The 17,546-nt window shown below is 48.7% G+C and overlaps 1 protein-coding gene across 1 annotated transcript in view; it reads left to right on the plus strand.

The window, feature by feature from the left end:
• Positions 1 to 151: 151 nt before the first annotated feature.
• Positions 152 to 17,546, plus strand: part of LOC115125722 (calcium/calmodulin-dependent protein kinase kinase 2-like) — a 29,795-nt gene continuing 12,400 nt past the window's right edge. Inside the window, exons 1-5 of the mRNA XM_065004658.1 lie at positions 152 to 797; positions 8,817 to 9,385; positions 10,786 to 10,833; positions 11,755 to 11,808; positions 12,780 to 12,831. Of these exons, the coding sequence (XP_064860730.1) occupies positions 8,885 to 9,385; positions 10,786 to 10,833; positions 11,755 to 11,808; positions 12,780 to 12,831 (655 nt within the window). The 5' untranslated portion in view covers positions 152 to 797; positions 8,817 to 8,884. The remainder of the gene's footprint in view (positions 798 to 8,816; positions 9,386 to 10,785; positions 10,834 to 11,754; positions 11,809 to 12,779; positions 12,832 to 17,546) is intronic.

Genomic DNA, 17,546 nt, shown 5'->3' on the forward strand with positions numbered 1-17,546 from the left:
CCGGTTACTAATTAGCAGTCATGGGGTGGTAGAAGCTGTTTTAGGGTCCTGTTGGTTCCAGGCTTGCTGTGCGGTACCAGAGTGAACAGTCTATGATTTTGGGGGGGCTGGACTCTGACCATTTTTAGGTCCTTCCTCTGACACTGCCTGGTGTAGAGCTCTTGGATGTACTACACTTGTATTTGGATGCCAAGCAGTTGCCATACCAAGTGGGGATGCAGCCAGTTAAGATGCTCTCAATGGTGCTGTAGGACATTCTGAAGGGGAAGCGGCTTTGTCATGCCTTCACGACTTTGTGGACTTTTGAGTGATTGTGATGTGCACTGCAACTGCTTTTTGGTGAACGGCTAACTATACAGTTAGCATTTCGCCCATTATGTTACCTGGTTTTCTGGGTCGTCCAATGATATCGTTTTTGTACCACATGGTGGCGCCAGAATGAATCAAGGCTACATTATGCTTCTATGCCAAGAAAGGCCAATGCCATGCAAGGTTAGTGTTTTAACTATGCTCCGATAATTGGGGGCGAATATCTAATTTTCCTTTTTGTGAATATTCAGGGAGGGATAAATTAAAAACAACTGTCATATGGTCCACGACCTACGGCTTTCACCCACTGGCCACACGCTGTCTGCCCAGCTGGATTGGTTCTTCAGAGGATGCTCGCCACCTATCACGATGCTTCGTTCATTTTCTTCAAGTCGCTAGATATTTTACCAGCTACATCAACACTATTTCATGCAGAGTCAGGTGGCTAGCATACGGAACGCCCGTAGTTCATAATTGCACCCCAAAAGGTACGTTTCAGAGCATCGATTAGATGGTAAGGTTATTTCTACCATGCGTCACGTTTGTGGTCGAGAGATTGTTTTTTTTGTTTTTTTTACAAAGCGTGAGCGTTGCTTCCACTAATCTTCGTTTAGGTTAGCAATCTAGCTAGCGATACATATGTTATGCTGTAGCTTGCTAGTTTGATGTAAACCGTTATCAATATGAACCTTCCAGGGGGCCTTTGATGTTCCGGGTGTGCATGGTTTTGCGTTATTCATCGCCCGGTCATGAACATTTGAGCCTGCAAGCTCGATTTACTTTATCTAAGAAATGTCATGGAATTAACCTTAGTTTGCGTCTACTGATTGCTTTGATGTGCTAAATGACGTCCCCCCCGCCCGTCAGGCGACTGGGGTCCTATATGTTTTGTGTATGTACAGGCCATCGGGAACATCTTCGGGATTGAAACATCTGGTTACCGACGATAATAATTGTGGGTTTGCAGAATAACATTGACATTGATGCAAATTACTTCCTATTCAATTGAGCACTGACCATATCGATAAGTCATGACAGCTATGGCCATATCGTCATGATACTAAACTTTCCACGTGCACGCTTGCAGCATCTCTGTTTGGTCAAATGTATACCAAATGGGCCTAATAATCGGCACCATCAGTCCCATTGAGACCTCTGCATAAATAGCACAGTACAGCAGCTGTAGTCTGCTTGATAGAGGAAACTCGTTTTGCCATTCACAGGCTTATCTGGTCTCGGACTATCTACAGATCAGTGACAGGGTTGATCTGTAATGATGCTTAGAATACTCCTCTGCTCCAGATGGCATTGTGTTGTTGCCCCCAGAGCAGCATCTGTTTGATTCCAGGGGTTGGGAAGAAGAAAGAAGCTGCGATCCACCGTAATGAGGGATCACAGAAGTGTAATGGCTTTAGCCTCAGATCTCTAGGAGCAAGGTAGTAAGTTGTCTGTCTTTGCCTGCCATGGACTCCATTATAGCTGCTTTGACAAAAAGTGACAATGTGTAAATAAGTAATCTTGCTACTTGAGTGTGTGTGTGTGTGTGTGAATTTCTCAATCACTGACTGTGTACATTAGCATCTCAAGCAAGTGGAAATAGATGGCGAGAACCAGGTCAAGACCCAGCTGAGATCAAAAGTAGGTCATGGGTAGTTGACTGCACTCTGCTCTATTATAGGTTCAAACACAGTGGGTTAGACAGGCTAGCTTGGCCTACATCTTGGGTCACTTCTCACCAAATTGATCTCCTCAAGCTATTGTGGAACAGTGTGGGTACATTAAAAGAGAGAGGTTCCCAAAACACTAAATGTGTTTTGATTAGGGTTGCAAAGGGTCGGACATTTTCCGTGGGAAGCTAAGCCCGGGAATGTTTCTTTAAAATCATCAAAAGTTGGCTTATAACAGTGAACATTTTTTGTGGGATACACATAAGGCAATTCTAGGTATTGTGGCATATTTTGGTTAAACTACCCCCAATTCAAATGGAATTGCAACCCTCTGCATGCACAGTGCATTCTTCCATCACATGTGCAGCTGATTCTCAAGATCTTGCACACTAATGAGATGCTATTGAGCCCACACTACTAGACTGTCTTGAGCCAAGGAAGACATGCATTCTGGTAAGTTTTGATTACAATACTGGGTGGGGTGAATATATTTTATATGACATACAAGTGTGTTTAAATCATTTCTAACTTGTTAACAGTCTCTGCTAGTTAGTTTTTGCTACCATGTGGGTTTTTAGCTTGCTTGAGCCTGCTAACTGAGGAGTGTTAATTCACATTTTTCCATACATGTTTAATTTAAAAACATTTATCTTACAAAGGACTTGTTTAATCTAACTGATTAACTATTTATCTGTAAATGGGAATTGTATTTTTTGAAACACTTTTTCTTCTAATCTTTACAGGAAAATAAGAGACATTTCACTGCAGCTAATGTAGAAAGAAAATCTGTGTACATTTGCAAATACTGTGCCAAATTATATGTGAAGAATGCACCGAAGATGCAGAATCATCTGGCCAAGTGCTTAAAGTTCCCTCAGCGCTCACAACAAGCAACCTCTGACAAAAGTCCCCCTACTTCTATTCAAGGTGAAAATGATGAATCAGACACCTTATCGATAGCAACAGCTCATGGTCCTCCTGGAATCAGACACCTTATCGATAGCAACAGCTCATGGTCCTCCTGGAATCAGACACCTTATCGATAGCAACAGCTCATGGTCCTCCTGGAATCAGACACCTTATCGATAGCAACAGCTCATGGTCCTCCTGGAATCAGACACCATATCGATAGCAACAGCTCATGGTCCTCCTGGAATCAGAAGTTGTTTTGACTCAATGGAGGAACATAGTCAGAGAAATGCTGATGAATGTCTTGCTCGAGCTGTGTATACAACTGTTTCACCTCTGATGCTCACAGGCAATGTGTATTGGAAGAGATTTCTGAATGTTCTTCGCCCAGCATACACCCCTCCAACCAGACATACTTAATCTACTCATTTGCTGGATGCCGAATTCAAGTGCAGGTCAAGAATTAACGACATCATCTCCACCCCTCAACCAGTATTCTACAAGAGCACAGACACAAGGAACAACAGACACTCCGGTCTATACATTGCAGATGAGCTGATGGAAGTCATCAATGACCTTGGACCACAGAAGGTATTTGCACTGGTAACGGACAATGCTGCGAACATGAAGACTGCTTGGTCTAAAGGGGAGGAGTCCTACCCTCACATCACACCCATTGGCTGTGCTGCTCATGCGTTGAATCTGCTCCTCAAGGACATCATGGCACTGAAAACGATGGATACACTCTACAAGAGAGCCAAGGAAATGGTTAGGTATGTGAAGGGTCATCAAGTTATAACAGCAATCTACCTCACCAAGCTAAGTGAGAAGAATAAGAGCACCACATTGAAGCTGCCCAGCAACACCCATTGGGGTGGTGTTGTCATCATGTTACATTTACATTTACATTTAAGTCATTTAGCAGACGCTCTTATCCAGAGCGACTTACAAATTGGTGCTTTCACCTTATTAGACAGTCTCCTGGAGGGGAATGAGTCTCTCCAAGAAATGGCCACATCACAGTCTGCCGATATGGACAGCCCCATCAAGAGGCTCCTCCTGGATGATGTACTTTGTGAGAGAGAGTAGTAAGCAGCCTGAAACTCCTGAAACCTATAGCAGCAGCCATTGCAGATTGTTGGAGACCATGCCATCCTGTCTGATGTTCAGACTCTGCTTGCAGATATAAGAGAAGAAATCCGTACTGCCCTGCCCACTTCACTGTTGCTCCAAGCAGAAGAAACTGCAGTTCTGAAATACATCAAAAAGCGTGAAGACTTCTGCCTGAAGCCACAGCTTACATGTTGGACCCCAAGTACGCTGGCAAGAGCATCCTGTCTGGTGTAGAGATCAACATCACTACCGTGTCTCACCACCTTGGCCTGGACGAGGGCAAGGTTATTGGCAGTCTGGCGAAGTACACTTCCAAGCAAGGGCTTTGGGATGGAGATGCAACATGGCAGTCATGCCAACATGTCTAATCAGCCACCTGGTGGAAGGGACTTTGTGGAACTGAGGCTTTTGCCTCCATCATCCTCCAAATCCCACCAACATCAGCCGCCTCAGAGAGCAACTGGTCCTTGTTTGGGAACACACACACCAAAGCACGCAACAGACTGACCAATATAAGGGTTGAAATATTGGTGACCATCCGGGCAAATTTTAGCCTTTTTGAGCCTGATGACGAGCCATCCTCAACAAGGTTGGAAAGTGACAGTGAAGATGAGGCCTCAGAGTCTGATGTTCAAGAGGTGGACATTGACAAGGTCCAGGGAGAAGACATGGAAGCCTGAGATGAAGAAAGTATAGAACCTGAAGCTTTGGTTATCATTTTACAGATGTATGTTGAAACTGTTTTTGGGAGATGCGATGGGTCATTGGGGATCATTCAATATTCCCTTTCTTTTGTTCAGTGAAACGGTCCCATGTGAAGAGTCAACTCATTTAATTAAAGATAAATTTGTGACTAAATTGTTTTTTGTATTTCTATTGGAAGGATTTAATCATTTGCAATTATGTCTACTTATGATAACGTAAAAGGTTTATGTTTGCCTCCCGAGTGGCGCAGTGGTCTAAGGCACTGCATCGCAGTAGTCTAAGGCACTGCATCGCAGTGCTAGCCGTGCCACCAGAGACTCTGGGTTAGAGCCCAGGTTCTGTCGCAGCCGGCCGCGACCGGGACGCCCATGGTGCGGCGCACAATATGCCTAGCGTCCGGCTTAGGGAGGGTTTGGCCGTCCGGGATATCCTTGTCTCACCGTGCACTAGCGACTCCTGTGGAATATTCCCCAAAATGAGCAAACCCTTGTTGTGAAGCCATTCATATGATGTTAGGTTGCACAGGACATTCCTATAATGTTGACAGAACACCTGGTATAGGTTCTTTAAATGAACTTATGGTAGTTGTCTGGGATGTTGCTAGAATATTCCTTGTGATATTCACATAGGTTGCACAGTTTAGTTTAGTCAACATGGGAGGGAACAGTGCTCTGCTCTGAAAATAAAGAAGTGGCACTTCGTTGTTTATTCTCTGTTGAAACTGGCCCCTGTTTGATATTGTTATTGTGTTGTTACTTGGTAACGAATGACGGAGGAAGATTCCCAAGGGTTCCACGTCATGTTCTGGATATGTCTCTCTTCTTCAAAAGAGAAACACACAAGAATCACTGCTCCAGCCTGTTTTCCCCTGGTAACACTGGGGCCACTAACTCTTTCAGTTGGTGGCACCAGCCTGTTTTCCCCTGGTAACACTGGGGCCACTAACTCTTTCAGTTGGTGGCACCAGCCTGTTTTCCCCTGGTAACACTGGGGCCACTAACTCTTTCAGTTGGTGGCACCAGCCTGTTTTCCCCTGGTAACACTGGGGCCACTAACTCTTTCAGTTGGTGGCACCAGCCTGTTTTCCCCTGGTAACACTGGGGCCACTAACTCTTTCAGTTGGTGGCACCAGCCTGTTTTCCCCTGGTAACACTGGGGCCACTAACTCTTTCAGTTGGTGGCACCAGCCTGTTTTCCCCTGGTAACACTGGGGCCACTAACTCTTTCAGTTGGTGCCACCAGCCTATTTTCCCCTGGTAACACTGGGGCCACTAACTCTTTCAGTTGGTGGCACCAGCCTGTTTTCCCCTGGTAACACTGGGGCCACTAACTCTTTCAGTTGGTGGCACCAGTCTGTTTTCCCCTGGTAACACTGGGGCCACTAACTCTTTCAGTTGGTGCCACCAGCCTATTTTCCTGGTAACACTGGGGCCACTAACTCTTTCAGTTGGTGCCACCAGCCTGTTTTCCCCTGGTAACACTGGGGCCACTAACTCTTTCAGTTGGTGGCACCAGCCTGTTTTCCCCCTGGTAACACTGGGGCCACTAACTCTTTCAGTTGGTGCCACCAGCCTGTTTTCCCCTGGTAACACTGGGGCCACTAACTCTTTCAGTTGGTGCCACCAGCCTGTTTTCCCCTGGTAACACTGGGGCCACTAACTCTTTCAGTTGGTGCCACCAGCCTGTTTTCCCCTGGTAACACTGGGGCCACTAACTCTTTCAGTTGGTGGCACCAGCCTGTTTTCCCTGGTAACACTGGGGCCACTAACTCTTTCAGTTGGTGCCACCAGCCTGTTTTCCCCTGGTAACACTGGGGCCACTAACTCTTTCAGTTGGTGCCACCAGCCTGTTTTCCCCTGGTAACACTGGGGCCACTAACTCTTTCAGTTGGTGGCACCAGCCTGTTTTCCCCTGGTAACACTGGGGCCACTAACTCTTTCAGTTGGTGGCACCAGCCTGTTTTCCCCTGGTAACACTGGGGCCACTAACTCTTTCAGTTGGTGGCACCAGCCTGTTTTCCCCTGGTAACACTGGGGCCACTAACTCTTTCAGTTGGTGCCACCAGCCTGTTTTCCCCTGGTAACACTGGGGCCACTAACTCTTTCAGTTGGTGCCACCAGCCTGTTTTCCCCTGGTAACACTGGGGCCACTAACTCTTTCAGTTGGTGCCACCAGCCTGTTTTCCCCTGGTAACACTGGGGCCACTAACTCTTTCAGTTGGTGGCACCAGCCTGTTTTCCCTGGTAACACTGGGGCCACTAACTCTTTCAGTTGGTGGCACCAGCCTGTTTTCCCCTGGTAACACTGGGGCCACTAACTCTTTCAGTTGGTGGCACCAGCCTGTTTTCCCCTGGTAACACTGGGGCCACTAACTCTTTCAGTTGGTGCCACCAGCCTGTTTTCCCCTGGTAACACTGGGGCCACTAACTCTTTCAGTTGGTGGCACCAGCCTGTTTCCCCTGGTAACACTGGGGCCACTAACTCTTTCAGTTGGTGGCACCAGCCTAACTTTTCCCTGGTAACACTGGGGCCACTAACTCTTTCAGTTGGTGGCACCAGCCTGTTTTCCCCTGGTAACACTGGGGCCACTAACTCTTTCAGTTGGTGGCACCAGCCTGTTTTCCCTGGTAACACTGGGGCCACTAACTCTTTCAGTTGGTGCCACCAGCCTGTTTTCCCCTGGTAACACTGGGGCCACTAACTCTTTCAGTTGGTGCCACCAGCCTGTTTTCCCCCTGGTAACACTGGGGCCACTAACTCTTTCAGTTGGTGGCACCAGCCTGTTTTCCCCTGGTAACACTGGGGCCACTAACTCTTTCAGTTGGTGCCACCAGCCTGTTTTCCCCTGGTAACACTGGGGCCACTAACTCTTTCAGTTGGTGGCACCAGCCTGTTTTCCCCTGGTAACACTGGGGCCACTAACTCTTTCAGTTGGTGGCACCAGCCTGTTTTCCCCTGGTAACACTGGGGCCACTAACTCTTTCAGTTGGTGCCACCAGCCTGTTTTCCCCTGGTAACACTGGGGCCACTAACTCTTTCAGTTGGTGCCACCAGCCTGTGATTAAACATTTTGTTGCTGCGTCACACAAACAGTAATCGCCTTGTAAAGTTACTCACAGTGAAATAAGCAGTTGAAGCAACAACAAAGTGTTTCCCCGCTGAGAAAAGAGGCTGGAGAAGTTGGGGTCAATTTCAATTCATGAAGTACACTGAAAATCACATTTTCAATGTTTTTTTAATTGGAATCGAGGTTTGGTTTACGTTCTGAATTGACCCGGAATTGAAATGGAATTGACCCCAACCCCGGTGTTGAGTAGGAGATGTAATGAGGCAGGGGTCATTGGTGAAGTACAGCAGGTACCAACAGGGAGAAAGGCTACAGAGAGCCTCTACATAAGCCTAGACAACAAAACCTGTCGGCTTTGACTTCACAGTCTATGGGGGCCCACTCAGTTCGCACACACTGAGCTCCAATCCCCTCAACAGCATGTCAGGAATCACCCTGCCGAGAGAAACCGCTCCGTCTTTACCACCCTTGACGGGCAGAGTCAACATCGGAACAGATCATGGACCCAGATTGGGTTGTGAACAGGGGGGTGTACTTGATAGAGGTAAACAACCTTGTTTGGCTGGAATAGATAACCCCCTATAGAGACTGGGGAGTCCAACCATTCTGAGAAGTTGTGACTGATTCCTGATTCCTGCCCTGTTTTGAAGTCATTAGCACATGGAGAAGAGAAGTTCAAACAGCTGTAGGTTGATTTGGTTCTGAAGAATGTTTATGAAGTTGCTTTGTGTTTGCGTCATCTTGTTAGGATTTGTTTGTTGGCACCTCGACTCGTTTTCAGTTGAAAGAGCTAAGAGAATGTTGCAGGTTGGAATTCCAAGTGTGTCTGGCTCATTTTACGTTTTAACAGTCGCCCTTATCCAGAGCAAGGTACAGTTTTGCTCTTTTGCCCTTGAGCAAGGTCAGGACCAAGGCTCTGTGTCTGTCTACAGACCCGTGTTGTAAATGATAACAACAATGTCTGACGTTTAGGCTTTTTCATTGTTCATCAAGTCCTCTGTGTTGAAAAGTGAAATATGGTTTTCATTTTGTGTTTTTGCTTTTAGTGCTCTGCTCTCCTGAGGTAGACCACTGATGGAGCAGCGACATACACGCTCTGTGGCCAGTCGTTGTCATGTTTCCATGCGTTTCCTCCTGGCCCTCTGCTGAGCCCCCGTCGCCCTGCGGTCATGTCTCCCTGCCCACACACACTCACACACAGCCCTTGCCTGACCTACTGTGCAGCTGCCCTGCCCCGCAGATGAACCCTCACCCCGTTCCAGACTACATGGAGTCCCTTATCGTGGTGACCGAGTACGAGCCCAAGGAAGGTGATGAGGTGGAGGACATGGAGTGCTCTGAGACGCCCTTCAGAACCCACTCCTGCGACCTGCTGTCCCACTCTGTGGGCCACCCCGAGGCCCTGTCCCCTGAGCCCCAGGGGCACAGGGGAAGACTAAACCTGTCAGACCGGAAGCTGTCCCTGCAGGAGCGCTCCCAGACGGCCTCGTCCCCCAACGGGCGCTACATCTACCCCTCGCTGCCCTACTCGCCCATCACCTCGCCCCAATCCTCCCCGCGGCTCCCCCGTAGACCCACCGTGGAGTCTCACCGCGTCTCCATCACTGACCTGCAGGTAGGCAACGCCGCCACAGCCCTTCTGCCTTTTAGCCCCCCCCCCCTGGTCTTTGGAATAAAAACACCATTTTGTGTTAGTCAAACTCTATGAACACACATCAGCTGAACTTGTGTGTTTGTCTCCAGTGGTAAATGAAGCAGCATACTGGTATAAAGGTTGAGCCTATGTCAAGGTAAGGTCCATGGTGTTAGTAGATGCCAGCTCACTCCCCAGTAGATCTCAGAAGCTTGGACCAGTAGACTCCCTGTAGAGATGGCCTGTGTCCCAAATGGCACCCTATTCCCTGCCCAGTGCACTACTTTTGACCCGAGCCCTATGGGACCTGCTATTTGGGATGCAGACATGCATTCCACACACTCAAAGGCACACCCTCTTCCACTTACCCTCGCCTTATGGTCCTTGGGGGAATCCCCGCCGCCATCTTTGCCATCGGTCCAAACAATTAGCCAAGCAAGAAAAGTTGGCAACGGAAGCCCCTCAGCCCTCGTTTGTGATCGAGTGTTGGAGTGCACATTTCTTTTCACTCCGGGGGCCTGATTGGACATCTGCTAAGAAAAGTCATTCAACACTTAAAACCAACATCAATATGGAGAAGTCAACATACCAGTCTAAGTGAAATCAAATGTAAATAAGTTAGAAATTGTACTACTAATGCACACGATGGCATAAACACGTCTGGTAAAAGTAATAGTTTTTTTGTTTGGTTCGCTTTTGGAAACCTTATCTAGCCCATACAACTTTCCCTGACTTATACTTTGTCATTTCCGATTTACCTGATATCGTCGGATGGCTAGTTTTCGATGCCTGTGGAAGTGTTGTCTTCTAGCCAACATATGAAATTCAATCATAATTGACTGTAGCGCATACAAAGCGGACACAATAGCTACCGGGGGGTTCCATGATGCCTGAAAAACAACCGTGGGATGAGTGAGGAATTTCCTGGGCAAGGACGGTCCATTTAAAATGAATGAATTCCTCCCTTGCACTGCAAGTGTAACTCATCATACGTCATGATGCGTCGTCAGAAGTGTCCACTTCATTTGAGGGCTGAGGGGAGAAGGTGTGTCTTTCACATGTTTGGAATGCAGCCATGATCTCTCTGCTTGCTAGGCTGTTACCCTGCTAGGCTGTTACCCCTAGACGTTACAGGATAAAAACTAGCAGAATCCATTACTCTTGAATGGTACAGGCTTATATATATTTTTTATGTTTAGTCATGCTGACTTCTGGTAGTTTGTTTTCCAAGTTGAAACAAAAGGAAGGTTTTGTTAGTAAACATATTGCTTTTACATGGATTGTTGGTTCTCCTAATGCTACACCTCGTGTGGTTCTGGCAGAACAAGAAATGCATTAGTCATGCAAAGATGTCAGCTTCTCTCTCTCTCTCTCTCTCAAAGGACTGCGTGCAGCTCAACCAGTACAAGCTGAAAGATGAAATCGGAAAGGTACTGTTGTCGCTCCTCAAAGCACTTCACCATTCATCCACCATTTCTTCACCATTCCTCCACCATTCCTTCACCATTCCTCCACCATTCCTTCACCATTCTCCTCCACCATTCCTCCACCATTCTCCTCCACCATTCCTCCACCATTCCTCCACCATTCTCCTCCACCATTCCTCCACCATTCTCCTCCACCATTCTCCTCCACCATTCCTTCACCATTCTTCCACCATTCCTCCACCATTCCTCCACCATTCCTCCACCATTATCCTTCACCATTCCTCCACCATTCTCCTCCACCATTCCTCCACCATTCCTCCACCATTCTCCTCCACCATTCTCCACCATTCCTTCACCATTCCTCTACCATTCCTCCACCATTCTCCTCCACCATTCCTCCACCACTCCTTACTGTGCGTGTTTAAAAAGTCGGAGGGGATCATTAAGGACACGGTTGCCGTCATTCTCACTTCTTCCTGCCAGCCTTGTCCTCATTTCAAATTGCCTAAAATCCGTGTCCCAGGGAGAGTTAGAGGAGGATGAGAGGCTGGTATAAATAGCCTGAGTCTCCTCTCTCCTCGGGCAGAGTGGGTCTGTTCTGTGTGAAGCAGTAGACAATGGATGGGTGAAGTTGGAGAGAGTTCTGCCTGCTGTCTAAAGTGTCTGTGTACATGTGTGTGTGGTGGAAGGGGGGCGGGTAGATTTACATTTTTACTATACTTGATTTGAAGCAGCTGGTTCTCGTTGAGAGTACTCGGCCCACACATTTCCGGTGGGTCAGCTTGGGATAGCTATTGTGTGTGTGCGTGGGTGGGTGTTTGTGTGCGTGTGTTCTTTTGAGTGTGTACTGTAGGTTTTTATTTGTGTGGATGATTGACAGCTACTGAACGTCACACTGCCTGTGCTCTCCTGTTCTCTGACAAGGGCTCTTATGGTGTTGTCAAGCTGGCCTACAATGAAGACAACAACACTTATTACGTGAGTCCTGCTGGCCATCTTACACACACACACACACACACACACAGTGGCGATTTTAGCATGTACAGTCTACATACAGTTTACATGCGGAACTTTACATACACCCTAGCCAAATACATTTAAACTCAGTTTTTCACAATTCCTGACATTTAATCCTAGTAAAAATTCCCTGTCTTAGGTCAGTTAGGATCACCACTTTATTTTAAGAATGTGAAATGTCAGAATAATATTTGAGATAATGATTTATTTCAGCTTTTATTTATTTGATCACATTCCCAGTGGGTCAGAAGTTTACATACACTCAATTAGTATTTGGTAGCATTGCCTTCAAATTGTTTAACTTGGGTCAAACGTTTCGGGAAGCCTTCCACAAGCTTCCCACAATAAGTTGGGTGAATTTTGGCCTATTCCTCCTGACAGAGCTTCTGTAACTGAGTCAGGTTTGTAGGCCTCCTTGCTCGCACACAAGTTTTCAGTTCTGCCCACACATTTTCTATAGGATTGAGGTCAGGGTTTTGTGATGGCCACTCCAATACCTTGACTTTGTTGTCCTTAAGTCCATTTGGAAGACCCATTTGCGACCAAGCATTAACTTCCAGACTGATGTCTTGAGATGTTGCTTCAATATATCCACATAATTTTCCTGCCTCATGATTCCATCTATTTTGTGAAGTGCACCAGACCCTCCTGCAGCAAAGCACCCCCACAACATGATGCTGCCACCCCCGTGCTTCACGGTTGAGATGGTGTTCTTCGGCTTGCAAGCCTCCCCCTTTTTCCTCCAAACATAACGATGGTCATTATGGCCAAGCAGTTCTATTTTTTGCTCCAGCCATTACCACGAGCCCGTCCTCCCCAGTTAAGGTGCCACCAACCTCCTGCGATGTGCACGGGTTTGTAGCGACAATCCCCTTTACTGTACATCTCTCCATACTTTGATGTCAGACCTCCTCCTCCCTCTCTCCCTCCAGGCGATGAAAGTGCTCTCCAAGAAGAGGCTGATGAGGCAGGCAGGTTTCCCACGTAAGTACTGAGCCTGAGGCATATGGTCAATCCAGCAGAACACATAGACTATTTTTTTTTAATTGAACCTTTATTTAACTAGGCAAGTCAGTTAAGAACAAATTCTTATTTTCAATGACAGCCTAGGAACAGTGGGTTAACTGCCTGTTCAGGGGCAGAACGACAGATTTGTACCGTGTCAGCTCGGGGATTTGAACTTGCAACCTTCCGGTTACTAGTCCAACACTCTAACCACTAGGCTACCCTGAAGCCCCGGGTATTTTAGGACACTACAGTAAGACTTTGCTGCTGTAGACCAGCAGACCAGTGGTCAACAACCTTTGCTGAGTCCAGATGCCAAGATCTACCGTTCAGATAACAAAACATGTACCTATTGAAAACAGTTTTGAAGCAATGTGGTTTGTAGTAGGCTACATCACTGCGTGTTGGCTGTGCTTGAATTACCCTGCCAATGTTCTTCTCAGACCATTTTGAAATTATATATTTTTTAAATGTAGCTACATGACCATGATAATTTGTTGTATTACTTGTGAAGCACAGCTGAGTGAGCAATATCATTGGCTTTTTATGTCATTTTACTGGACTGATGGCCTGCATCTCATGGTCAGTCTGAGGGGGGAGGGAGCAGTGGTGTGGCTGCCTGTCACCCGACTCACCGTCCCTCCTCTCTCCCTCCCTCCTCTCTCCCTCCTCTCACCCGACTCACCGTCCCACTCACCCGACTCACCGTCCCTCTCACCCGACTCACCGTCCCTCCTCTCTCCCTCCTCTCTCTCTCCCTCCTCTCACCCGACTCACCGTCCCTCCTCTCTCTCTCCCTCCTCTCACCCGACTCACCGTCCCTCCTCTCTCTCTCCTCTCACCCGACTCACCGTCCCTCCTCTCTCTCTCCCTCCTCTCACCCGACTCACCGTCCCTCCTCTCTCTCTCCCTCCTCTCACCCGACTCACCGTCCCTCCTCTCTCCCTCCTCTCACCCGACTCACCGTCCCTCCTCTCTCCCTCCTCTCACCCGACTCACCGTCCCTCCTCTCTCCCTCCTCTCACCCGACTCACCGTCCCTCCTCTCTCCCTCTCACCCGACTCACCGTCCCTCCTCTCTCCCTCCCTCCCTCCTCTCTCCCTCCTCTCACCCGACTCACTGTCCCTCCTCTCTCTCCCTCCCCACCGTCCCTCCTCTCTCCCTCCCTCCTCTCTCCCTCCTCTCACCCGACTCACTGTCCCTCCTCTCTCCCTCCCCTCCTCTCTCCCGACTCACCGTCCCTCCCTCTCTCCCTCCCTCCCTCCTCTCACCCGACTCACCGTCCCTCCTCTCTCCCTCCCTCCCTCCTCTCTCCCGACTCACCGTCCCTCCTCTCACCCGACTCACCGTCCCTCCTCTCTCCCTCCTCTCACCCGACTCACCGTCCCTCCTCTCTCCCTCCTCTCTCCCGACTCACCGTCCCTCCTCTCACCCGACTCACCGTCCCTCCCCTCCCTCCCTCCTCTCTCCCGACTCACCGTCCCTCCTCTCTCCCTCCTCTCACCCGACTCACCGTCCCTCCTCTCTCCCTCCCTCCTCTCTCCCTCCTCTCACCCGACTCACCGTCCCTCCTCTCTCCCTCCCTCCCTCCTCTCTCCCGACTCACTGTCCCTCCCTCTCTCCCGACTCACCGTCCCTCCTCTCTCCCTCCCTCCCTCCTCTCTCCCGACTCACCGTCCCTCCTCTCTCCCTCCCTCCTCTCTCCCGACTCACCGTCCCTCCTATTTCCCTCCCTCCCTCCTCTCTCCCGACTCACTGTCTCTCCCTCCCTCCTCTCTCCCGACTCACCGTCCCTCCTCTCTCCCTCCCTCCCTCCTCGCTCCCGACTCACCGTCCCTCCTCTCTCCCTCCCTCCTCTCTCCCTCCCCACCGTCCCTCCCTCTCTCCCTCCCTCCCTCCTCTCTCCCTCCTCTCACCCGACTCACTGTCCCTCCTCTCTCCCTCCCTCCTCTTTCCCGACTCACCGTCCCTCCTCTCTCCCGACTCACCGTCCCTCCTCTCTCCCTCCCTCCCTCCTCTCTCCCGACTCACCGTCCCTCCTCTCTCCCGACTCACCGTCCCTCCTCTCTCCCTCCCTCCCTCCTCTCTCCCGACTCACCGTCCCTCCTCTCTCCCTCCACTGAGAAAAGGGGACACAGTCTTTCAGCTGATGTTGAATCTCAAGTCGCACAGCATTATTTCTGCCTCGTGCCCTAATTCATGTTAGTCCCAAGAGACAAGCCGCTAATAATAACAATGCAAAACTTATGGGAACACTTTGTTGTACTCATTCATACAGCTGCAGTGCTGGTTGTACTCATTCATACAGCTGCAGTGCTGGTTGTACTCATTCATACAGCTGCAGTGCTGGTTGTACTCATTCATACAGCTGCAGTGCTGGTTGTACTCATTCACACAGCTGCAGTGCTGGTTGTACTCATTCACACAGCTGCAGTGCTGGTTGTACTCATTCACACAGCTGCAGTGCTGGTTGTACTCATTCATACAGCTGCAGTGCTGGTTGTACTCATTCACACAGCTGCAGTGCTGGTTGTACTCATTCATACAGCTGCAGTGCTGGTTGTACTCATTCACACAGCTGCAGTGCTGGTTGTAGTCATTCATTACAGCTGCAGTGCTGGTTGTAGTCATTCATTACAGCTGCAGTGCTGGTTGTAGTCATTCCACACAGCTGCAGTGCTGGTTGTAGTCATTCATACAGCTGCAGTGCTGGTTGTACTCATTCACACAGCTGCAGTGCTGGTTGTAGTCATTCATACAGCTGCAGTGCTGGTTGTAGTCATTCATTACAGCTGCAGTGCTGGTTGTAGTCATTCCACACAGCTGCAGTGCTGGTTGTAGTCATTCATACAGCTGCAGTGCTGGTTGTACTCATTCATACAGCTGCAGTGCTGGTTGTAGTCATTCACACAGCTGCAGTGCTGGTTGTAGTCATTCATACAGCTGCAGTGCTGGTTGTAGTCATTCACACAGCTGCAGTGCTGGTTGTAGTCATTCATACAGCTGCAGTGCTGGTTGTAGTCATTCATACAGCTGCAGTGCTGGTTGTACTCATTCACACAGCTGCAGTGCTGGTTGTAGTCATTCACACAGCTGCAGTGCTGGTTGTAGTCATTCATACAGCTGCAGTGCTGGTTGTACTCATTCACACAGCTGCAGTGCTGGTTGTAGTCATTCACACAGCTGCAGTGCTGGTTGTAGTCATTCACACAGCTGCAGTGCTGGTTGTACTCATTCATACAGCTGCAGTGCTGGTTGTACTCATTCATACAGCTGCAGTGCTGGTTGTACTCATTCATACAGTTGCTGTGCTGGTTGTCATTCTCATTCATACAGCTGCAGTGCTGGTTGTACTCATTCATACAGTTGCTGTGCTGGTTGTACTCATTCATACAGCTGCAGTGCTGGTTGTACTCATTCATACAGCTGCAGTGCTGGTTGTACTCATTCATACAGCTGCAGTGCTGGTTGTACTCATTCACACAGCTGCAGTGCTGGTTGTACTCATTCACACAGCTGCAGTGCTGGTTGTACTCATTCACACAGCTGCAGTGCTGGTTGTAGTCATTCACACAGCTGCAGTGCTGGTTGTACTCATTCATACAGCTGCAGTGCTGGTTGTACTCATTCATACAGCTGCAGTGCTGGTTGTACTCATTCATACAGTTGCTGTGCTGGTTGTACTCATTCATACAGCTGCAGTGCTGGTTGTACTCATTCATACAGTTGCTGTGCTGGTTGTACTCATTCATACAGCTGCAGTGCTGGTTGTACTCATTCATACAGCTGCAGTGCTGGTTGTACTCATTCATACAGCTGCAGTGCTGGTTGTACTCATTCATACAGCTGCAGTGCTGGTTGTACTCATTCACACAGCTGCAGTGCTGGTTGTACTCATTCACACAGCTGCAGTGCTGGTTGTACTCATTCATACAGCTGCAGTGCTGGTTGTACTCATTCACACAGCTGCAGTGCTGGTTGTACTCATTCATACAGCTGCAGTGCTGGTTGTACTCATTCACACAGCTGCAGTGCTGGTTGTAGTCATTCATTACAGCTGCAGTGCTGGTTGTAGTCATTCATTACAGCTGCAGTGCTGGTTGTAGTCATTCCACACAGCTGCAGTGCTGGTTGTAGTCATTCATACAGCTGCAGTGCTGGTTGTACTCATTCACACAGCTGCAGTGCTGGTTGTAGTCATTCATACAGCTGCAGTGCTGGTTGTAGTCATTCACACAGCTGCAGTGCTGGTTGTACTCATTCACACAGCTGCAGTGCTGGTTGTAGTCATTCATACAGCTGCAGTGCTGGTTGTAGTCATTCCACACAGCTGCAGTGCTGGTTGTAGTCATTCATACAGCTGCAGTGCTGGTTGTACTCATTCATACAGCTGCAGTGCTGGTTGTAGTCATTCACACAGCTGCAGTGCTGGTTGTAGTCATTCATACAGCTGCAGTGCTGGTTGTAGTCATTCCACACAGCTGCAGTGCTGGTTGTAGTCATTCATACAGCTGCAGTGCTGGTTGTACTCATTCATACAGCTGCAGTGCTGGTTGTAGTCATTCACACAGCTGCAGTGCTGGTTGTAGTCATTCATACAGCTGCAGTGCTGGTTGTAGTCATTCACACAGCTGCAGTGCTGGTTGTAGTCATTCATACAGCTGCAGTGCTGGTTGTAGTCATTCATACAGCTG

This window comes from Oncorhynchus nerka, linkage group LG19, assembly GCF_034236695.1.
Source record: "Oncorhynchus nerka isolate Pitt River linkage group LG19, Oner_Uvic_2.0, whole genome shotgun sequence".
Lineage (NCBI taxonomy): Eukaryota > Metazoa > Chordata > Actinopteri > Salmoniformes > Salmonidae > Oncorhynchus > Oncorhynchus nerka.